Raw genomic sequence first — 24,634 nt, forward strand, 5'->3', positions numbered from 1 at the left:
GGGGTGAAGGACGGCTCGCCGAGAGGCCAGCTGCAGGAGCCGCACGGCCAGGGGAGCTCCGTCCACACCTGCGTCCTCACTGTCACGGGGTCTGCACCCGGAACCGCACGCACCGTCAGGGCCTCCGCTCGCGCGCAGCTTCTCGGAACCGGGGGCCGAGCGCGGGGGTGGGGACACGGGCAGGGCCCGGGGAGCCCCCCACCCCACCGCCCCACCGCCGGGGCGCACCCCCGCGCCCGGCCCGCCCCACGCCCGCGGGCTCCCAGGGGCGAGGGGCCCGCCGCCCACGCCGCCACCCCGGCCACCCCCCCGGCAAGGATACAGGTCGGCGACAGGCCGGCAGCGCCCGCGGCCCACGCGGGGGCTGCGGGGGGCTCCGTCGCGGGCGTCCGACCCCTCGGGGCCCCGTCCCGACACCGCGCTCCGGGCTCCAGGCCTCCAGGCCAGCATCCTTCACCTCAGCGCCGCCTCCCCGCCCGCCGCTGTCGCCTCCCTCATGGCAGCCCCGGCCGCCGCCTCTTCCTCCCCCCACTCCGTCTCTCGGGCCTCGCGTCACGGGCGCGGAAGGGGTGGCCGCGGCAGCCCCGGTTCCCGCGCAGCAGCGATGGTGGCTGTGGCGGCTGCGGCGGCGACCTTGCCCGGCCCCGGCGGAGGGGGCGGTAGCGGCCCCGCCGACGCCGCCGCCATCTTGGCAACCAACGGACGCCGCGTCCTTGGCGACGGAAACCGGGGCGCCGGGGCGGGGCGGGGCGGGGCGGGGCGACGCCCGGGCAGCCAATAGGCGGCGGGAGCGGGTCCCGGCGTCCGGGAAGCGAGTGTGCGCGGCAGCCCCGAGCTGCGTGGCGTGGGAGCGCCGGGCGCGGTCTTCCGTCCGCGGTCCTGAGGAGCGCGTCCTGGGGGTGCTGGGGGATGGGAGGGTGGCCACGGGGTCGTTCGGGGTGGGACGGTGGGCGTTGGGGCCCCCCAGCGGAGCCCCCGAATCTTGTGCGGTTCGAGCTGGAAGTCTTGGGGCAGCGGTCCCTTCCCGCAGCTTGATGAGGTGGAAATTTCCCTTCCTCTGCATTGTCTCACCGCCCCAGATGCTGGCCGGTCCCTCTCTTTTTTTAAAGATTTTATTTATTTATTTGAGAGAGAATGAGAGGGGGGAGGGTCAGAGGGAGAAGCAGACCCCCCGCCGAGCAGGGAGCCCGATGCGGGACGCGATCCCGGGACTCCGGGACCATGACCGGAGCCGAAGGCAGCCGCCCAACCGGCTGAGCCACCCAGGCGCCCCCCTCTGCGGTCTCTTCCTCGCCCTCTCGCTGCCGGGAAGGCCGGCCTTTCAACAACTCCCGGTGGTGCCAGGTTCTGGCGACAGCGCTCGCCGCGTCGGGGCCTGCGAGGAAGTCCAGATTTAACTTCAGGTCTCCCGGGAGAGCCTGCCCAAACCCATCACCACGCTCGGGTTGCTGCAGGAGCTGTGCGAACCTGGATGGATTTCTGAGCCGTTGATGAAATGGCTTTGCGAGTGAAACTTTGAAAAAAAGGCTGGACGTTTTTGTTGGAGCTCAGTAAAAAAGTACATACGGATTCCGACTGTGTTTCAGCCAGGGTTTGTGTGTGTGTGTGTGTGTGTGTGTGTGTGTGTGTGTGTAAAAACTCCCAGACTGGAAGCAGAATGTACAGGCCAAATAAAAATCACTCACCCAGCATTGAAATGTCTCTGCCTTTGTGAATTAATTCGTTCATTTTTGGAGTTCAAATAAACTTTTCCAATTGGAACTATTTAAAACAGTTTTTGCAAAGTTGGATGCAGTGATCCAGATTGAAATGTCATCTGGTGACTGAGATTTTAAAGTGCCACAGCAAATCCAGTTTTGATTTAACACGCGAAGCACATAAGTTTCCTTCAGGACAATGCCAAGAAGATAGAATATATAATTTTGGCAAAGAAAGGCTAAATGGACCACTAGCTATCTTGGCAAGTTTTGGACTGGCCTAGCCACAGTGTCGACCTTGATTCTGTTCCCATTGCTATCATCAAAAGTCTGTTTCTCTGGGGCCTATTTGAAAGAGAGTAAGAAAAGCAGGCTGTGCAAAGTGAGAAGATTGTAGTTGCTGTTGGGAGTATTTAGGCTTAGACTTCCTCAAAATCTAACTTTCGCTATCTTATTAGTTTGGCATTTTGAAACTCCTAGGCACCTTCTTGCTTTGCATGGACTATTAGCATTAGGAAGCACGGCTTGGTTTCTCAAGTGCCTAGAAATGCTCATTCATATTAATCATTCTTCATTCAAATGTTGCTTTGCAATGATGACCAAGAAGAAAAGAAATTTTAAGCACAGTGCTGTTACTTTTTCTAAATCACAGGATCTGTTTTTTTTAAACCTTTAAATTATTTCTTCAAAATATTAATCAGGTTTCCACCTTTATTGAAGTTGTATAGTCCCAGGTTCAAAAAAAAAAAAAAAAGAGGCTTTAAGATTAGATATTTGGATAATAGATAATTTGAGGCAAAATTTATAAACTTTTTCTCTTGACAGGAAAGTCAAGTATGATTCAAGCAACAAAAAAGAATATTACACTAAAGTCTCTGTATTTTGTCAGAAGAGACATCTGTATTAGATATAATGCTTAATTCTTTTGCACTTTAAAACCACAGTATAACATATTATATACATGTTATATAATATTTTTATTTTACAAATATTTTATATATTCTTTTAATATATATAATTCATTCTTTTATTAAGGAAATGTATATTGAGCACCTAGTATATGCCAAAGACTTTCTAGCTGCTGGGGATACAATAGTGAACAAAACTTCAAAGACCCTATGCTCATGAAGTTTGTATTTTTCTTCCCCACCAGAATATATTAGGTAGTAAAAAGCACTATGAGGAAAAATGGAGTAGTGTAGGGGGGTAGAGACTGATATAGTTCTATTTTAGATATGGTGCTTAGAGAAAGCCCCTGATTAAGGGAAATTAGAGCAGAGTCTAAATGAAGAAAGGAGGTTGCCGTTCAGATAGTTGGATGAAGAATATTATAGGCAGAGGGTGCTGTAAGTACAAAAGACTCTGAGGGCAGAACTATATTTGATGTGTTTGTAGACCAGCAAGAAGACACTGTGACTAGAACAGGTTGAGGGAGGGAAGTGTGCTAATACACAAGATTGGAGAAATGCTTTGGGGACGTACCTCAGATTTAGCAGGGACTGATACAGTTTTCAAGAAATCGATGTAAAATCCAACCTCAAATGAAGAGGAAGCCGTTGGAGAGTTTCGAGCCAGAGCATAGTATGATCTAAGTTAACCTTTAGAAAGAATCACTCTAGCTGAGGTAGGGAAGCTTAGACTATAGTTGATAAGACTAGACACGATGAGGCTAGTTTGAATGTTGTTATAGTAGGTTAGGTGAGAGATCATGGAAGCTGGGAGTAGGATGGTGGTAATTGAGGTGGTAAGAAATGTTCAGAATTTTATTTATTTTTAAAGATTTTATTTTTATTTGAGAGAGAGAAAGAGAGCATAAGTGGGGTAGGGGCAGAGGGAGAAGCAGGGCCCCCACTGAGCCAGGAGCCTGTGCGGGACTCCATCCCAGGACCCTGGAATCATGGTCTGAGCCAAAGGCAGTCGCTTAACCAACCGAGCCACCCAGGTGCCCCAGAAGTGTTCAGAATTTTAAACCTTGAGCCAGTAAGAGGTATTGGTGAATGGCTGGGGCAAGTGGGTAAAATGGTTGTGTTTCAAGTGAGTGAAAAAAGAATGAAATGTGACTCTATGATTTGGGGCTGGACCAATTGGATGACAAGTATTGCCATTTACTAAAATGGGGAGGAACAGGTTGAAGGTGGAAGGAATAAGATTTGGGCTTCGGACACGATCTAAGGAGGAGATGCCTAGTAGACACCCAACTTCATTAACATACCTCATAAACTGTTAATGGTGTTCTGTTTACAAAAGAAACTAATAATAACCTCTTTATGGTTACAAAGCATGTCCACATAACTTATCTAATTTGCGTACTGTAATAACCTTGTGAGTTATGCAAAGCAGCCTGTGAGGGATAATTTCCTGAGCTTTCACTTTCTTCTTGGCTGAGGCTATTTTTTTTCCATCTTCTGCTGAAGTATTTTCTTGCTCCAGTAAGAATTTCCTGGATTTGTTTCTGGGAAAGCTATGAAAGAACAAAGAATTTTAACATCTGGCTGATTTAAAATTACTGAAGTTCTGCCATATTCATTAAGTTTTCTAAGACTTCAACCAGAAATTAAAGATAAGTGCTCATCTACTCTTAATACAGATTATAAGGGTCATCAATAATGTCAGCAATGTTAGACTGCATTATAGATCAAGTCAAATAATAGTAATAATAGTGACCCCTAACATTTGAGTGCCTGCTTTCTCTGAGGCACTGTGCTGAGTGTTTATGTATATTAAATCATTGAATCCACAGCATAATCCTCATTCTACAGAGGAAGTAGTTAAGCTATAGTGATACTAGATAACTTTGCTCAAGATTCCAGAGCGAAGGCGGGGTGGAATCAAGATTCGAGTTGGTCTCAGAGCCAATGCCAGCAGCCGCCTCATGCTGCCTGCTGGAGAGGCTCGAGAGTAAGAGAAGAGTGTTTGGGTTTAATAGTGGACGGTGAGGAAGCACAGTCAGAGAATACTTAATTGTTTGAAAGTATTAATTCATTAATCAGCATTTGAGTGCCTACTGTGCCCCAGTCAGCATGATTAGCCCCAGAAACACTATGGTAGTTCTCGGGCTGGGAAAAGGGAGTGGAGAACGTAATACCTGGAACAGGAAGCAAGACTCAGGAAAGGTTTGGATCCTTTTATTTTATTTAATTTTAGTATAGTGAATATTTAGGCATGTTTATATAATGAAGAGAAGGAAGTGTGTAAGGGGTTATTTGGAGACTCATTATAGACATTGATCTATCAGCTCTTAGAGAGTGGTAATTTTCAGTAATAATAGTTCCCTGACATTCAGAATTTTTGAAGTTTTAGTAACATAGATGTTACATACAAATCAGAGTCCTAGAAATTTGGCATTTATGTGATTAATATGACCATCCCTGAAAGCTAAATTCAGGGGGAAGCTTACTTTTTACTGAATTAGCTGTCCTGGATATCCACGTTGATTAGATTTCTGCTTAGCGTTTTGTAAAAACAATTTTAATATAACCTTCTTTCTACTCCATCATTCATGTCTACTTCCTTACTATTTTTATGCAAACTGGTTTACAATTATTGAGGGATATTTTATCAAAGGTGTTTTTTCCAAGGTCCCCAAAAATCCAACTCATAAACATTAGGTGGGCTTATAAATTCATGCTTTATCTATTTACTTATTTATCTAGCTATTGCCTATATTCTAACAGCAGGCGTATAGCCATAAAAAAAGGTTTGCATAACTTAAAAATGACAGGATCTCTATGGCTACCTTGTTTTTCATATGAAGGGTGTTGTTTCAAACGAGGGCATGGAAACCAGTAAGTATTGGCTTCTGTTTTTGTTGAACACCTTCCAGAAGCTTTCAACTGAAGACTCTATGCACTGCAGTTCTTTCAACAGAGAGCTGACTGATATTTGAAGAAGTTTTTCATTTCTCCAAGAAGAATATAATGTATCTTCCTCAAGCTTCACTTTTATTCTTAAATACATTTATTTTTATTTGTGGACAAGTTATACAAGGTAACTGTGTACATCATTCTAAGGTAAGAATTTCAGCAATATTATTTTAGCTAGGAAGTATGGGTATATTGTTTTCAAGATACATATTAAAAGTTTGAAAAGATTAATTGTAGTACCCAATGTAATCATGGAAAGATTAAAGTGTTTATTTAGAATGCTGAGACTCTGCTTAAATGATATTATTTTTAAACTTAGGAAACCATAAATTGAGGATTGTCACTTAACACATTTCTAATGAAAAAAATTTTAAAGAAATTACAGGCCTAGGTTAAAAACTAGCCAGCAACTTTCAGGTTAACTTTGATAATGAAATATCTGATAGGTAATAAGAAAAAATTCACTTTGCTGTTTAAAAAAATGAGTATTCTATAAGTGTTTATATTTCAAATACAGTCTTGTGAGTGGTTACCTAGGAAATTAGAAACTTTTATTTAAAACAATGTGTGACAGCTAATAAAGTATATGCAGTACTCTAAGTAGATGGGGATTTGAATCTGTACATATTCAAATATTGGTTTATAATTTTAAAATATTTTACAATGTATTCACCATGGTATCAATACAAATTCAAAGTTCTAAGGTTGAATAAAGAATAAATTTTAGGAGAGCCACACAAATATTAATAATACAATTCTCTAAAAAATACTAAAAATTAAAAACTTTATTTACTTAGAGCTGAAAAAATATGGTTGTCACCTAGGTTTTTGAAAACATCAGTATGCCAATTATTACAGGAGGAGAGGGGAAAGAGCAAGAAGTTAAAAATAGGTCAATGTAACAAAATGCCAGGGTCTTTTGGGGGCAAATATCTTTTATAATATGATTAGCTCTTTACCTTTCTCTCAATATCCAGGTCAAAGGGAGGTAAAGCTTGTTACTATTTTCTTTTAATAACATTTATTTAAATCTATGTGACTTCTACCAAAGAATGTTTTCATATCGGGAAACCAGTATTTACCAACAGAAATCAATACATTTGGAATGGCAGCTGTAGTTGGCTTTCCAAGATGACATCTGTTGTTGATTTTGCAAAATTCCGTGCTTTTTTACTACTGTCACTGATATCTTTCAAACCAATGAGTATTTGACCTTTCAAATCTGTAAATAGCTTAGTTTCTACAAAAGCAACAAGCCTTCCACACATACCTCCGCCCTCCCGCCCCCAATTCCTAATAATAGGTTGCTGGCAGAAAGCCCATCTGGCATAGAAGTGTAGATATCTCAGGGAACCTTCCTAGTCCTGGTCAAGGAACTTCAGACTGCCAGATAGATGCTTGGAGGAGGGAAGGCTGGGCGCTGGATCAGACACCGAATGGGCCAAAGTTCAAGGTCAAGGCCACGGAGCCATGTAATGGAAAGTAGACCCTAAATATATCCCTTAGGAATTGGAGAAGAAGAAGGCAGAGCAAAAATATTGAATTAACATATACTTTTATTCTTACCTAAAACTTACCCATAAGGTTTACTTGTGGAAGTTTAACTAACCAGTTCATTGTTTTTTTTTTTTCTTTCTAACGATCATCCTTGTGTACGTCCTGAAATTTCATCTTTTCCATGCACTCTTCTTATTTATTATGTATTATGTATAGAACATACTTCATATATTGTTCTCTTATTTCTATTTTTTAACGTAAAGGACTCTCCAGCAGTTAATGTTGTAGAAGACGTATCTAATGCAAAAGATGAGAGTAAAAGTAATGATACTGTTTATAAGGAAGACTGTGAGGAGTCATGTGATGGTAAAATTAAAATTACACGAGAAGAAAAACATTTTATGTGTAGTAAGTATTAAAAATGACCACAATTATAAGGGTGTATGATTTATTATTTCTAGGGTATACATAGAAGGAAATAGGCCTTAGCTTTGTTTGGGTCATTTTTTTAAAAATTTAAATTCAATTAGCATCATTAGTTTCAGATGTAGTGTTCAATAATTCATCAGTTGCAAGTAACACCCAGTGCTCATCACATCACATGCCCTCCTTGATGTGTTTGGGTCATTTTATATGTATCTTGATCATCCTAGGCCAGAAGTTTTCTGTGTTTGGCACATGGTAGGTGCTTAGTAAATATTTGGTGAGTGAATGAATGAATCCTTCTTATACACAGCCCTGTGGCATCTGCTGCCCACAGAGGGCAGAGGGCGCTGAGAGCTGTATTTTATCAATCCACCAACGGCTATTTTTGATCTTCCCTCTGAGCCACTAGGAAATTGCTCCTTAGTTTTGAGGGGGAATCCATTAATACTGAATAGCTGCCACAACAAGTGTAATACAAATTCATAGACAATTTATGTAGCAAAGCATAAAAACAAATGTTTAAGTCTTGATTTTTGTTTAAAACTATTCAGTAACAGTGCAGGAATTTTCATGGTCTATTACATGCACATGGTGGGCAAGATAAAGAAGGGGGATCGGGGAGGGAGGGGGTGATGCTCTAGTCTAGCTCTTACAGGGTGGACATCCTAGGACAAATTATGTGCTTAATTCTATGTGCACCATGAGCACCTCTGGTTTCTCAGGCTGGTGAGTGCCCCGTGGGTACTGTCCCTTAAGACAGACGTCTAAATCCAGGAAGAATCTAACAGAAAGCGAGAGACTGAAAGTGAAAAAGAGGGATGAAGCTGGGTGGGGTTGGTTTTAAGACATCAAGGATTATTAATGTGATTCTGCTGTGAGAGTGAAAATTAGAAATAATCTTTTGAAGAATACTGTGTGCAATATATGTAGAGGCTTTTGTTATAAAGGACATCATCACTATAACTGGTCTGGGAAATACAACATAGTGTATGATTAGTTCCTGATTTTGAGGGTTGTATCGTAGAGAATGTCTCGGGCATAAGAAGTACAGACTGAAACATCCAGGGACACCACGGAAGCCTGCTCTCCGACGATTTGGGTTATCTGTATTGCTCTGGCAACCCTTCTAAGAATACAATTGCTTTAAAATTAAAAAAAAACTTTTTCAAAGAAAAACATATAGTAAAAGTTCAATCAGAAACCAACCAACTGAAACTTTGACTAAGACTTACTGTGTATATGTGTGTTTGCTATTTGCTTATATAAAAATATGCAGCAGTAATAGAACAAACTAAGAGAAACATTTATTTTGAAAATTAACTTGCATGATATGGATTATTGCCTTTTACTTCCTTATATGGTAAGAATTGAGGACTTTTGGACCTCCTGCTTTTGTATCTCTCATCTTATGAAGTCAGAATTAATATTCCGAATGTTGTGTATCTGTTACATGAGATTAAATTATTTGGGGGTCATCTAAACTATTGGAAAGCATAGTTTCACTAAGAAGTGTTAAGACAGTTATTTTCTTGGTTAAACAAAAATTATACTAACTGGAGTATTTAGATAGATTGAGATATTATTGTGTCTACATATTTATCCAAGATCATGTAAAATTCATGATTTTTCACTCTATTTTCTCTAACAATCTAATATTTAGCCAACACTTTTTATTATGATTTAAGGAAATTTGCAAAATTCTATTGTTTCCTACACCCGAAGTACCAAAAAGCTGCTAAGAAACATGATGGACGAGCAACAGACTTCCTTGGATTATTTATCCAATCAGGTATGGATCTGTTCTCTGGTGTTGTTACTGCACATATTCATCGATATGGTTGGAGGTACAGCTATTTCATTTTGCAATGCGGTCACGTCCAGGTGTGTGTTTAGGGCCTGCTCTGTTAGGGGCATCATAGCAAGCCTCAGGCGGACACAAAGCTGCTTGGAGCTGGTGCTGGGGAGGTGGTGGGTGTATGGGGACAACTGCCTGAAAGATGCAGGCCCTAAGTGGCGCCCACCGGGAGCCCCACAGTGTGCGAGGGGGAGCTGGAAGGGACAGGTTGGGGGCCTGCAAGGCTGCTCGCTGCCCAGCGGGCAGGTGGGAGCCACACCTGCAGGGAGTCTGTGCTGCTCCTTTGCAGCCTTGCTGTAGGGGTGAGGGGTGCAGTGCGGGGGTGGGGGGCAGTGGGCATTATTATATACTGCAGAGATGGGTTTGTAAGAAGCTCGGGGATGCCAGCTATAGAATTCAGGGGAAGGGGTTTTGTTCGAATATAAAATGCTTAAAGGTGCGCCTGTGTGTTCAGGTTAACGAGCTCATGAACCGGGTTCTCCTTCTGACCACAGAAGTTTTCAGAAAGCACCTGGATCCTTTTCCCCACAGGCCGGTTCAGTCACATGGTGAGAACTTTGCTATTTCGGACTTTTCGTACTTGTCTTTAATTGCTCCAGATTTTCCCGGACAACTTGGTGCCTTTAGGGGTTTTGTTTATAAAATAGAGCTCGCTATTATCTAATGGACTGGAGGAGTCCTACCTGCCCCTGGGCAGACTTCAACCCGGACAAATGTGCTTTCCTAAGTCGGGAAGGTTTTCGAGCATCTGAAGGCCATGCTGTACCAAATGTACATCCTGAATTTGTTGGAAACCGCATGGTTTTATGTATGTCGTTTCTGGGCTGACCTACATTTTATTCATGATTAATCTTCAGTTAGAAGAAAAGAAGGTTTCAGAGTTCTTTCCACCTGTGGAGTACTTTTGATATGTTCCAAATATTTCAAATTGGAACATAAAATTTGAAAAGAAAAACTTAAGACAGAAATAAAGTGGAATTTAGAGCTTTTTGTATAAAAATACAGTATAGTAATTCCCAGAGGCCTGGGTTTCTAAGGAAAACACCGTATCATATCTTACAAATGTGAATGAATACCAAAGAGTTCCAAGTAAATAAATATGATTGAGGGCCTAGGGTATGATCTTTCTTCCTTACGAAGGGAAGGAAATAAACAATTACTGAGAATCTCCTAAGTGTCAGGTTTAAGACAGGCACTTGCGTATGTTATTTTATTTTATATTATTTTATTGTACCTCGTGTAGTTAGGAACATGGGCGCTGAGGCCGGACCGCCCGCCTTCCACTAACTCATGCAATTTCCTTATCAGCTGACTGATGATGCACTTACCTCCTACAGTTGTTGCAAGGATTATATGACCAAGTGCGCGAAAAGCTCTTCAAATAGTGCCTGATGCACAGGAAGACAATATAAGGCTTTGCTGTGATGATGATCATCATCAGAGGAGGAATATGCAGCCCAGAAAAATCTAAAGAATGTGCGCACATTTATTTGGATGGTGATAGCGAAGTGTGTATTCCAACCCAGATCCGTCCTTTATTGTGAACTCTTATCATATCTACTTGCGTCCAAGGTTCTAGAAGAATGTCTCTTAGCAATTCAGAACAAAGGCAACAAACCCGTTATCTTCTGGAGAAAAAGGGGGAAACAAATAATCTTCAATAGATAATTTTTTGTAGACATTTTCTGCATATGTGTGCTTTATATAACACCTCACTATGTAATCACCAGAATAACACTATAAAGTAGACAGCATTGTTACAACGATAGAAGAAGAAAAGTGGTTGAGTAACCTAGCTAAGGGTTCTCGGCTGCTAAGGAGTAGGGCTAGGACTCTAATAGGCTTCTGGTTCTGGAGTCAAAGGCTTGCATGTGTTTGTTTCTCTGGGTAATTAACAATGTAAGGGTTGCATTTATTTTATTACATTTATAAAAGATAACACAAAGTGTCTTAGAATAAAATGTAATATCCATATCCAAATAATATGCTTACAATCCCCTGGGAAGTGGGATGCTTTGGAGAAGGTGATTACAGGATGCTACAGTTCTAACTATTGGCCGCAGGGCAGGCTCTGGCCTCAAGCATAATTTCTTTTTGGTGAAGAAAGTGATTTTCTCGTCCTCTCCCTTTGGCTCTTGTAACGGTGCTTCCCGACTAGAGTCTCTGAAGTTTCCAGTAGTCAAGGATGTGTCACCTGTCGTTAATCTACTTACTCATTTGGGTTTCTCCTTCCCATTCATATAGATTTCCTTCACACATTATGCCCCCCAAATAAGCCTAGATTCAGGAAAGAGCATTATTTATTGGGTGAGAGAATGCATAATTATAAAATATATTAAATAAATGTGGATCCCAAATGGAACATTTAAGCAGTATGGAGTACTAATCACTAACAGTGATGTTATTAGTAAAGGTTTATTGCAACATGAATTCCTTAATCCCATTTCTTGCGAGTATTTTCTCCTGATTTCTAAAATAGAGATCATTTTTCATTTCTAAAAAGTTAAAAGCATCATATTATTAATGGAAATTATAATTTCAGAGAGCACTGTCAGATCTCTACAGTAAAATGATTAAGGCTTAAATGTGCACTTGAAAATATCCTAACTGGTTTTACTTTTCTAGGTTTAGATTGTACTGATATTAAAGATACCATTGGCTCTGTCACCAGAACTCCAAGTGGTTTATATATAATCTACCCGGAAGGATCTAGTTACCCGTTTGAGGTAAAGTTTTCCCTTATCATATGAAACAGGATAAGCAGCCAATCTACTTAATTAATATTAAAAATTCAATTGTTTTAATATTTTTTCTTGAAATTTTTAATATAAATGGGTAGAAGTTCCAGTTTCAAAATTTTGGTTTCCTGAAATTCTTTGCCCAAACCACGAACCTGTAAAACAGCTTGAGAGTCTTTCACTTTTCCATTTGAGGTTTCATGTTTATACTCTTTGAAGTAAATCCATTTGGTGTAAGAGCTTATATTATCTTTACAGTAGGCAGAAATATGCATATAAATGCTTGCTTTAATTATCTTGTGGATATTAGAAAGTAGTGGGGTGCTCTGCCTTGGAACTTGCTAAAGAAACTTTGATTTCCCTTCCCATACATGAAGGTGACAGATGGTTTCATGTGATTACATAAGAAATTAATAATTACAAAAAACCTTTCACTAAAGTGTGAGACAGATTGAGAAAACCTTTTTTAAAATTAAAACCATTTTTAAATTGAGTAAGATAAATTACCCTCATGTCTATCTTTAGTAGTCCTATGCTATGATTTCTGGAAGAAATTTCTATCAGAAATTACTGTTATTGACAGGATATATATAATGTCATATTATTAACCTAGAATATTACATATACAATAACATATAAATTATTTATATATAATTTTTGCTGTTCACTCTTTTGTGCGTAAGAAAGTTTATGATGTCATTATCACATCTTATTGATAATCTCATTACACAATAACATAATTTTTCTGAGTAGAAAGTACCAGTTTCTCATCCTGAAGTTATTAAATTTATTTATTTCTAACATTATTTTCTCATCTATTGACAAGATGTCAAAAAATTGGGGTTTAGATGGGAAGTAATTTTAAAATTACCTAACTTGCTTCACCTAGAGATTCAAAAATGAGCCTGAACATACGAGGAGAGGGAAGGCTTCTGATTTTGTCAAGAGTGGGATGCATAATTACCTTCTCAAGCCATGGGGAGGTGTTTATTACCTAACTTCCTCCAGGCTGCCTTTCTCCGTGTGCAGGGAGTTTCGGATGGGGACGCTTGCTTGGATTTTCTCCCCATGTCGGTTCCCTGGGTCCCTCCAGCTGTCCTCTTAGGGGCATTCAGAGGTGCAGCTAGGGATACGGGCTGAGGTGGGGCACAGATCACACCGTTCTGTCTGCAGAGACCAGTCTGAACACAGGCCTTTCAGGCTTTTGGAGAAAAGAGTAATTGAAGACAGGTACACGGGCATATTTAATGAACACTTTAAAAAATCAGTGTTTTCATTCAAAGGAAAAGTGAATTTGCAGATACCTCATGCTGCTACATCAGATTGGTAGCACTACCACTCAACTGAAAAATATCCATGGAGTTGAGGAATTCGAGGATAGAACACTTACGTATGTAAACGAATTACTGACACAGGGAGCTGTCATTAGCTTAGCTGCAGGTTTGTCTTAAAACAAACAGCATTATTTCTAGAGATTTACATTTGAATATATGAATAGCATACAACTGCGTTGAAACTCCATGGAACTGTCTTAGCTTTCTCTGGGCTTCAGGGTGAAACATGAGCTTTATGTCAACGAATGAAAATGATAGTATATGATTTTTATCTTTTCTGGGTCTGTCTTAGGTAATGTGTGACATGGATTACCGAGGAGGTGGATGGACCGTGATACAGAAGAGGGTTGACGGGGTCATTGATTTCCAAAGGCTGTGGTGTGATTATCTGGACGGATTTGGCGACCTTTTAGGTCAAATCTTATTTCTCCTCTTTTTTTCTTCTTTTTGGCATGACACCTATGGACTGTTTCTCTGTAGGTCACATCACAAGCAAAAACAGCAAATCCTCTCTCAAATTACTTTCTCTTCATTTGTGTTACTTAGAACGAGTGGGTCTTGGGTTGGGATCTGGAAATCCTTATCTTTAGATACGTGTTGAAAAGTTCTAACCTGGGTAATTATTAAGCATTTACTGTGTACCCAGCAGAATTCTGGTAGATGCTCAACAACTATTTGTAGAATGAAACACTGAATGGGAGGGCAGGGTTGTCATGAACCTTGAAACGCTTGGCATGTGTGGTATGTCTCTGCGAATGGAGAACTGAGGTGCACAGCGGTACAAATTCAAATCACGTGACCTGGGAGTAGTATTTTATAAAAATTTCTGAAATCTGTTCACATAGTACCCGCATGACAGCATTACCTTTGCCAGCAAATAGGAATGCCAGTATTTCTGACCACTGCAGAATTTGAACTTTGTTGGAAGTTTTGCAGGTGATTTTGATCATTTTCATGCTGTTATTTTAAGTTACTGTTGTTTTAATTTAAAAGCTTTAACATCCCGTGATAACATCGTCCAAGGATTTAGTAAGCAGGGGTGTTAGTTCTCTTGCTACAGTCCCACCTGCACGCTAATGATTTTAGAAAGCATGGGACATGTAATGAAGTGTTAGGAAGGCGGCTGGACAGATGCCATGTCACGGAGCATGGTTAATAAAGTGTATTTTCCCAGCATTACCTCTAATTTTCTGGCAAGTGCTATCTCCTGATTTCAGCAGTCATAGATCTACAGGCTCTGAATTGTCATCCTTCTCCCTTGATGCTTATTTCTACGGGGAAATTATCTGAGTTTTGAGACAGAGGTCTTTAGGCAGGTATATGTCATGTGAACAGACTGTACTTGGTATAGTTTAAAAAACAAATTTGGGATTAAGGAAAATATATTGTTAATTCAAATTAGGGGCTGGGGAGAGGGGCAAGATGGCGAAGACATTTATAATGGAGTGTCACAGACTGGAGACACCAAGTGGACCCCCTTCCTTCCTGCCTTTTCTTCAGGGTAATTTCCACTCCCGCGTGGGCGTGCAGTTAGAATGCCCCCGTCAGCCCTGAGGGGAACGTGGTGCCCTAGCTAGAGTTTCAACCACGTGAATGCTGTCACTCTGTCCCCCAACTCTCCAACTCTCGGAAGTTTGTTCCCACTAGCCCCGTCCTTCCCTCAGTCATCTCAGGGTTCAGCTGGGGGCATGTATGTTAGAGCAGAGGCCGTGCCAAGGTGGGCGGGGGGAGGCCCAAAGCCGCAGTAGACCATGCAAAGAGCATGCAGTCCCAACACTGTTTCCTAATTCATCCCGGAATTCATTTTCATTCATCACATGACATGACATGTTTATTTGTAGGTAGCTGACACACTGCATTCTAACGAAGAAATGCTTGTTCACAGGGCATCATTCTGAAAGACAAAAAAAATAATTTCAACTGAGCATTTTCAGGAAATGTTTCTTTAGGAGCTGCTGATTTGGAGGTTAAAACTCTTCACGTTTATGAGCACACATCATTTTGTTACCTGCCATTATATTTCAACAGCTTCTTTGTTGACATACCTTGAGGTAGATCTTGAAATTTTAGTTAGTCGTCAAATGAATTTTTGAATTTATTTTGGTGAGAGTAAAAATAAAACAGTCTAGTTGCCCCAGTCTGGTGACATAGAAGGGGGAAGATTACATGTGTGTGTGTGTGTGTGTGTGCATATGTACATAAACATGCTTATATACATATACACGTGTATGTATGCATGTACACACACATACATACACAAATACGTATGTGTCCATATACAAACAATACATATGCATATATTTTGTAAATTAGGCAAACACTGATAATTTGAGTGAGGGTTATCTAGTCTCTCAAATAATTTATGTGAGCCATTTCAGTGTTAAAAACTAAACAACACCAAACACTCAATAATAAAAGGTTATTCTAAGTTGTATTAAAATATGTTAAAAAACTTTTTTTTTTAACAGGTGAATTTTGGCTAGGACTAAAAAAGATTTTTTATATAGTAAATCAGAAAAATACCAGTTTTATGCTGTATATTGCATTGGAATCTGAAGATGACACATTTGCTTATGCATCATATGATAACTTTTGGCTAGAAGATGAAACAAGATTTTTTAAGATGCACTTAGGACGGTATTCAGGAAATGCTGGTAAGTTTTTTATTCCCCAAATTATGCAGGATATTTAAATATAGCTGACTCAGTATTAGGGGAAGATAAAGTAATGCGTTTCTCTTGCTCTAGGACACATAACTGAGAACAAATAGATTAGCAATGAGAACCCTGAGTTTTGAGGCCCTGCTATGATCATTGAACAATCTCATGATTTTGAAGAGCTTATATTCTTTAAAACTATTTTCCATGTGTAATTGCAATTGACTCTTTAGAAGGAGAGTCTATGGGGCAGGCTGGGAAGGAATTGCTGACATTCTCATGTTATGAGAGGTTGGCATTTAGAAATTGTAGAATGTTAGAGCTGATCTCTGTTCTCACTTTCCAGCTGAAGGAACCTAAGATTAAGGGACTTGCCCACAAGTCCCAGCTCACCACACATGAGCCAGGGCAAGGAGCCAGGTTGATAGAACAGCTAGTTAAGTAGGTATTTTTTTTTCACTATACCTTGATTCATCTACTCATTTCCAAATAAATGTAATTTTTAAGAAATTCAAAATACATCATGTTAAATTTATAATTTGATGCTGAAAAATCTTAAATTTGAGTTAATACCAAATTCAACTCTCCTGTTGTTGCTCATCATGGCACTTGTTTGTTGTGTATATTTACGAGTGAGATATGTTCCCAGTTCTTTAACTGAGTACAATATAGAGGGAGGATAAAGAAAACCAAAAACTTGGAATACTGAATACTGACAGAGCTTTGGGCATTTAAGAGAGGGAGAGAAGGATCCCAGCTGATTGCAACTAGAAAATCTTCACGGAAGGGTAGTTTCTAGCAAGGAGTTAATGTTAGATTTAACGGGGGAAGGTTTTTTGAAAGTATATACTAGCTACTTATATCCAACGATGGAGATGTCAGCATCCTTATAGTTGAGAACCACTAATCTGTACTTGGAGGAAGGGACAGGCTTCTGGCCAATGAACGTTGGCAAAGAGAACAGCTTGAGCCAAGACACAGCAGGAGGAAAATGGCTGAGCATGAAGAGGTGTCGGGTATGCTTGGAGTCCCTGCTGCCCGAGGGGGTTTAGCCTTGGGATATTAGGTGGAGGTCTGAAATTCCAATCTTGATGTATAGGGAAAATTTTAAAGAGTTACAATATGTGATTTTTAATGCTGCATCTATAAAAGTGGAAAGAACTATCTCAATATGGAACATATTATGTTAGGAAATGTTTGTGTGGGTTTCTCTCTTGGAGTAGGATCTAGAGGATACGATTTATAATGGTGCAAGTGTTTTCACCACAGAGCCCTCAGACTCTGCCCTCAGAAAATACTCTGCATTTTCCCAGTAAGGCTAAGTAACTTTCAACAGATGATCACATAATACAATCAAGATAAAGAAAAGTTGTCAGTAGAACATAAAGATAGAAACATAGATAAAACCAGGGGGTTAAGTGTGATCAGGTGCATGGTAGAGGTGAGCTGCAAATTTGATTTTGACCTCAGAGCAAAAATAGAAATATGAAATTTGAACTTTTGAACAACACAGTTGTTCCATGAGGACAAATATTCTTGATTCTAAAACTTGAGAGAGCTTTATTTGGGTTCTCAGAGAAAACAGTGCCGTGTTCTAAGTACACTCTCACAGGAAACATGGCAGTGAGTTTTACTGGGCTAGGTCTTGAAAATAGACTTATGCATTATATTATATTATAGTATTATTTTTTAAGGATTTTATTTGTAAGTCATCTCTACACCCAATGTGGGACTTGAAGCTACAACTCCGAGATCAAGAGTCGCACACTCCACCGACTGAGCCAGCCAGACGCCCCCTATGCACTATATTTTAAGAATTATTTATTAAATATAACCCAGGGAGGAGCCCATATAACATATAACCGTTCTGGTGGTTGGACTTTGTCCAAAGAAACTATCTGTGGAGGAATCATGATTTAGGCAATGTTCCTTAAGTGTTGTCTCTCATCCGAACTTCTGTGTGGGTGCTGACAATTATCTTCTCCCTGCAAATCCCTGCAATGTGGGCATTTTGTTTCCTGTGAAGTGTAGGGTAAGAGGCTTTAATAACAAGCAGAGCTGGGGTATAGGATGGGTCACTACCACTTGGGAAATTCTCCAGGCTCCTCAAAGACCCAAACATTCGGAACATAATGAAACAAATGTGGGCTTTGGATTCCTCAAAGATTTCGCATAACTTCACTTTACGTCAGTGTTTCAAACAGATTAGCAAAGTTTTTTTTTTTTTTTAGAGATGTATTTATTTATTTTAGAGAGACTGAGAGAGAGAGTGTGCGCATGCGTGTGTGTGTGGGGGGGGTGGGAGGTGGGGAGGGGCAGAGAGAGAATCTCCAGCAGACTCCCCACTGAGTGCGGAGCCCAATGCAGGGCTCGATCTCATGACCCTGAGATCAGGACCTGAGTGAAACCAAGAGTCAGACGCTCAACGGACTGCACCAGCCAGCGCCCCAGATTAGCGAAGTTTACCTGTAGGTGTGATCTCATGTAAGGGACTAATTAAAACCTTCTGTTTATACAGTTTTAGTAAAACAGGGCATGGCTTCTGCCCCTGCTACTTACTTACATGGGCTCCTCGGCCAAGATGCTCACTCTGAGGTTTTGGTGACTATCAGGGATACCACACATGAACATCAGCCATTTAAAAATGGTTTTCCTTCAACTCCTCTCCATGTGTTGTGTGGGGAGCCATGAAGAAAAGGCGCACCTCAGTAGTGTAGCTGATGGCATGCTGGAAGCAACTGGGTTTTTATACCAACTTCGTGACCCCTAAATAAAACCCAACAACTTGTGCATTTACAGATGGAAGCATCTGAAAGGTGGCAGCAGGGGCACCTGGGTGGCTCAGTTGGTTGAGTGTCTGCCTTGGGCTCAGGTCATGATCCCAGGGTCCTGGGATCGAGCCCCGCATTGGGCTCCCTGCTCGGCGGGAAGCCTGCTTCTCCCTCCCCCACTCCCCCGGCTTGTGTCCCTCTCTCGCTATCTCTCTCTCTGTCAAATAAATAAAAATAAATCTTTAAAAAAAAATGAAAGGTGGCAGCAACCTTTCCAGCCAAGCGATGGAGAACGGTAGTGGCATGAACACTTATTCTGTACTCTGTATTATTATTACATAGAAATTCTTCTTTTCCCTAAATTACCAAGTACCATATTACCTTCCCCAAAGTATGACAGGTTTGTACAGCATCATTTTTGGCCTAAATTATCTGATTCTGTCTACACAGCCAAACTTCCATTTGGATTGTAATTTTACATCAAATATCCACTTAACGATGCCTATCATGCTGAGGAATTCATTTCCAGGTTCTGCTATATTGCAATCTGGAGGAGAAATTTTAATACGATACCTAGTAGAAAATAACCGAAACCTTAGCTCTAGATGTGAAGCTTTATAACAACAGTTTTGGTAAAGGTCAATTAAATTTACAAAAAGTGCCTTTAAATGTACCCATGTAAAAAAAATCTGTTTTACCCAGGTGATGCTTTCCGGGGCTTCAGGAAAGAAGAAAACCAAAACGAAATGCCTTTCAGCACATCGGATGTGGATAATGATGGGTGTCGCCCTGCATGCCTAGTCCAGGGTCAGTCCGTGAAAAGCTGTAGTCACCTGAGTAACAACACCGGCTGGTGGTTCAGCCAGTGTGGTCTAGCGAACTTAAATGGCATTCATCACTTCCCCGGAAAATTGCTTGCAACTGGAATCCAGGGGGGCACATGGACCAAAAACAACGCACCTGTCAGGATTAAATCTGTTTCAATGAAGATTAGAAGAATTTACAATCCATATTTTAAGTAATCTCCTTTTAAATTGTAGTGTGCGTTCCACAGTTATTTTTGATAATATAGAAGGGATTTTACATGGTTTCCCCTTTTACTGTTTCAAACAATTTAGCCAAAATTTAACTATAGATGACATCTAGGTGTTAGGGGTTTAATTAGAAATCTTTACTTTTGGGCGCCTGGGTGGCTCAGTTGGTTAAGCGACTGCCTTCGGCTCAGGTCATGATCCTGGAGTCCCGGGATCGAGTCCCGCATCGGGCTCCCTGCTCGGCGGGGAGTCTGCTTCTCCCTCTGACCCTCCTCCCTCTCATGCTCTATGTATCTCATTCTCTCTGTCTCAAGTAAATAAATAAAATCTTTAAAAAAAAAAAAAGAAATCTTTACTTTTGTAGAGTTTTATAAAACATGGCTCAATGTATGCTTTTACTACTAAGCACATTAACAATATGTAATAAAATTTGTTTTAAGTAAATTGCACGTTGTCTTCCTGGAGTCTGTTGTCCTTTCAAAGAACTGTCCCTTCTCTTCAAAGAACATGTATTATAGTAGATAGTTAGGAAAATTGAAGGGAACATTATATTTATTTCCATATTCATTAGAAATGGTCAACTCTATAATATACAGATAATTTCTATTGAAGACCATTACAAGGAATAACTGTGCAGATTAATATACACATGGTTTAAATACTTTACTATTTCCAGGTGATTCCACAATATTTTACAGGTAATAAGAGTTTGCTGCACAAAGAAAGTCCTTTTTTCCACATTTTATTGTGTTTAGTAATTTTATTCTTGTTTGTAATAAATGTACTGTACATTTATGTCCTTTTATCCTATATTAAGCCAGTGAGAATGGTAGGGACTTCTTTAAGTGAAGAACAACAGAGAAAGAGCCATTACTCAGCGGTCTAGAGGCAGCTCTTGGAACACTCCCCTCCACTTTTTCCACTAAGTTGAAAAGAGCTGGAACGGCAAGTATTCCTTGGGAAAAGAGCAGGGAACATCCTGAGCCAAGGGTCAGTCATTGATCAAAAAGATGAGGGATTATGCTAAGTGAAATAAGTCAAGCAGAGAAAGTCAATTATCATATGGTTTCACTTATTTGTGGAACATAAGGAATAGCATGGAGGGCATTAGGAGAAGGAAGGGAAAAATGAAGGGGGGGAATTGGAGGGAGAGATGAACCATGAGAGACTATGGACTCTGAGAAACAAACAGGGTTTTAGAGGGGGGGGGATGGGTTAGCCCGGTGATGGGTATTAAGGAGGGCACGTACTGCATGGAGCACTGGGTGTTATACGCAAACAATGAATCATGGAACACTACATCAGAAATTGATGATGTAATGTATGGTGATTAACATCACATAATAATAAAAACATAACATAAAAAAAAAAAGACGAGGGAGACAAAAATCAGTATCGAACTGAAAAGTACGTTGTCCAAAGTTAGGGTGATACACTGAGGTAGGAAGAAGACTGAGTTAGAAATACATGCGAGGATGTAGATCAAGGGGAGACATCAGCCCAGGTAGGCTGAGCTTGATCAGCACAGAGAATCTGATCTGAGCTCAGGGATGGGCAAAAATGGCAGGGTCACCACGCAAGATCTCTTTCGCTTTGATCGCCTCTCAAAGCTGTGAACAGATCACACCCAGGATCTGCACAGGGTCAGGTCGCACATGGGGGAACATGGTTCCCCGTGGCCCCCACGCATTTCATGGAGGCACTGTTGAGGGCCTGGGTCTTGGCAGTGGAGGAAGACGTCTACCGGGTCGGAGGAACACAGAACGGCTAAGGGGCAACAGCCCCCAGGAAGCCTTGTGAGAAGCTGCAAAGTATCAAGAGGCCTCAGGCCCCGTTGCGAAGGAGAAGGCATATTTTGGTTAATGATCCTGAGCTCAGGGCTCCCAGAAATGAGGCGACCTGAGCCTTGGGAGAAGCTAAGCGATCAGGACAACTGTTCCTTCTTTGCTGTCTACTATCCCGACAGCCCACACGCATTCCCAGCAGTGGGCAGAGAAGGCCATCCTACAGCCCGTGGTCTGAACAGCATCATCGCAGATCATCCTTGCAGGGTCTGAGGGCCGCCCCAGAGAAAGGGTCCCCTGTGAACACACACACACCGAAACAAATTCAGTAAATACAAATAAAAATTCCTCCATCAACTTACACCTTCCTTATTAGTAAACGCTGAAACAGTGCCTGGTTAGAAATCAAAAGAAAAATATGCAGACCCAGAGGCTTCTCTCTACAGCAGCATATGTATTAATTATAAATAGGAAAAGCTTAGCAGGCATGATAACTTTGAGAACTATGGGACTTAGAAGCAGGCTAGAGACAAGCTGAAATCTGTTTAAGCATAATTACAAAACATCACCGATGCATCTAATACATTCATTCTCTGTGTTTCCTGTGAAAGTGCAAGTTAAGAAGTCAAACGCTTCGTTTCTGATGCTTGAGAATTTGGTGCATTCCCGGCTGGGAGTAAGACCTGAGGCACTGCATTTTCCAGGATTGCCCAAGCCCTTCATACTTCAGAGCTCGGCTCCTGAAACCAAGACAAATGGTATAATGAGAACTTTGATTTTTTTTTTTTTGTAAGTCACACAAATTTCTGAGAAACATCTGAAATCGTACTTAATTTACATCTTTAACAATACTGCAATTTCACACTTGGGTGGAAGTTTTGTTACCAAATACATTTGTTGGGGGTAAAATTCCATAAATGTCTCAAAATAAAACACCTAAAACTGGCCAGATATTCAAGCAGTAAATAGACTTAGTATCATGAGAAGTATGAGAAGTGAGAAGTATGAGAAGTATGAAAGCAGCTGATAATCTGAAAATTAAGGAATTTATTCAGCGTTCTACCATCTGGACACAGGACCTGAATTAAACTTCCATTTTAAATGAGTATGCGTATAACAGACATGGATTTCTCATACTGCAACCGTCTCAGCTCCAATGTGCTCATCCAGTCAGCGCCCTGCCAGGCGTCCGTGAGCCCGGGGTGTCCATGCGTGCCCGGCGCGGGGCGCAGACGTCTGCATCAGCCACCATAGGACACCTCGGGCTGCCCGGCGTCCCCATGGATGCTCGGCTGGAGGCGCCTTGCAGAGCTTCAGAGGAAGACATTGGGCGGAAAAATGATCTATGTCTGCCCTCCACAACAGTGAGGAAGAATTAAGTCAGCTCTGTTTATTGTGTGTGTGTTAAAGTCCTTCGCTGCTTTTCTGTCCACCCAGGTGGCCTGCAGCCATCCTGTGGGGACCGGGACTGACCCCAGAGCCTCTTCCTTGGAGAGTCTGGATCACCGTTCCTCAGCTCTCGCCCCTTCTCCTAGGATACAGGGGGTCCTGAAGGAAAAGTCAACTGGATCCCCTCCCATCCAAACACTAACGAACAAAAACAGAAGTTAGGAGAACCTGTGTCCTCCCCTGAGCTGCCTGCTTTCAGAGAAAGAGCCAGCGGTATTTTAAAGAACAGTGACTCTGTGGCTCAATCGGAGTTTTCAGGGGCTGGGAGGATCCCCGAGAAGGAGGCCCTGCGCTTGGGCTCTTGCAGGCCCCGGGAGTCCATCCCAGCACCTAAGCAAGTGGGAAGGACAGGCTACGGGGCCAGGATGCTGTCTGGACGCACGGGCCTCTGAGTCATAGGGTGCCAGGTGGTGGGGTGGAGGACAAGGCCGTGAGAAGACAGGGCAAGATCGAGCCAGGACTGTCAGAATCCTCGAGGGCGGTGGCAAGCCTGGCTGTGTGCCGGTGATGTTTTGGGTGGACAGGATAACAGGCAGGTGGTCATGATGGAGTGAACGAGTGGTTAAATAGCAGCCAGAGGGGTGGGTCTGTAGTAGATTCAGGGAGCAGAGCCTTCCCCAGACATGTCCATAGAGTGGGCTCAGGAAAAGCAGAAGGGGGCATCTGAGGCTCACTCCAAAGCGGTGAGGATCCGACGTTTGTGCCCTGATACTCGATCCCTGGTGGAGCCTGGAGAAATTTGAATGCCTCTGCTGGAGACCAGATTATACATGAGGAAAGCTCTGTTGGGCTAGAGGACCGGACTGTGAATTGTGGGGGCAGGGATTCTGGGGGATCTTGTCTTCCTAAACTGGATGTCCTGGTACATTATTTTGGGAAATTTCCACCCCAAATGTTTCTCTACCCAGACACGATTGGAGGATTCTGTCCTAAATTTGCTGACGTGCCTTGGAAGGTCGTGAGGGTCTCTGACTTAGACCCACAGTCTTTGAGATAGATGATGTGTATGGGGGAGGGGGTACCTAGAAGTAGACTCTTAGATTCAGAGCTTGGTGGACTGATCCTCACTTCCCGCTCAACGAGAGAGTTCTTTTTCTTTCACAAATATGACTTCTGCACCCCTGTCCATAGAATGACCAATTGTGGTGGTTTGAACTGGGAGACCCGGTTGAGTTTCCGGGTGCAGGAGGGGCAACTTCTTTTCTTTTTTCTTTTTTTGTATTTATTTATGTATTTTAGAAAGAGAGCAAGCATGGGGAGCAGGGAGAGGGGAGGGAGAGAGAGAATCTCAGGCAGACTCCCGACTGAGCATGGAGCCCCATGCGGGGCTTGATCTCACAACCCTGAGATCATGACCTGAGCCGAAACCAAGCTTAACCGCCAGCACCACCAGGCACCCTGGGCAATTACTCCTCATGAACAACTGCTGGGTACGTTGACACTGTCCCAGGGATGGGGGGCTGCCCCTGCTTACATTTGTTAACAGAATTTGGGGGCCTCACTGAAATAGAATTCTGAGGCTGCCTCCT

General features: G+C 41.9%; 2 protein-coding genes across 5 annotated transcripts in view; one reads left to right on the plus strand and one right to left on the minus strand.

Annotated features, from left to right (window-relative positions):
* CEP126 (centrosomal protein 126) overlaps positions 1-719 on the minus strand; it is a 94,323-nt gene extending 93,604 nt beyond the window's left edge. For all 3 annotated transcript variants that reach the window (XR_010407137.1, XR_010407138.1, XM_045895195.3), the window contains exon 1: positions 323-719. Coding sequence is in view for 1 of the 3 variants with exons in the window: in XM_045895195.3 (XP_045751151.1) it covers positions 323-450 (128 nt within the window). In the remaining 2 variants the exon portion in view is untranslated. The remainder of the gene's footprint in view (positions 1-322) is intronic.
* Positions 720-4,623: 3,904 nt separating this feature from the next.
* On the plus strand, positions 4,624-20,287 carry ANGPTL5 (angiopoietin like 5). 2 transcript variants are annotated; one of them, XM_045892907.3, is made up of 9 exons: positions 4,624-4,810; positions 5,521-5,707; positions 7,321-7,465; positions 9,169-9,272; positions 9,793-9,886; positions 11,964-12,064; positions 13,703-13,823; positions 15,879-16,064; positions 19,541-20,287. In XM_045892907.3, the coding sequence occupies exons 2-9, from the start codon at positions 5,615-5,617 to the stop codon at positions 19,858-19,860; spliced, it is 1,164 nt and encodes a 387-aa protein (XP_045748863.2). In that variant the 5' UTR covers positions 4,624-4,810; positions 5,521-5,614; the 3' UTR covers positions 19,861-20,287. The 2 variants fall into 2 exon arrangements, with proteins under 2 accessions (XP_045748863.2, XP_064431970.1); XM_064575900.1 differs by lacking the exon at positions 4,624-4,810 and having other exon boundaries at positions 5,512-5,707.
* Positions 20,288-24,634: the final 4,347 nt, after the last annotated feature.

The sequence above is a fragment of the Mirounga angustirostris genome, unplaced genomic scaffold (genome assembly GCF_029215605.1).
Source record: "Mirounga angustirostris isolate CCGP_5_RB_7025 unplaced genomic scaffold, mMirAng1.0.hap1 SCAF_13, whole genome shotgun sequence".
Lineage (NCBI taxonomy): Eukaryota > Metazoa > Chordata > Mammalia > Carnivora > Phocidae > Mirounga > Mirounga angustirostris.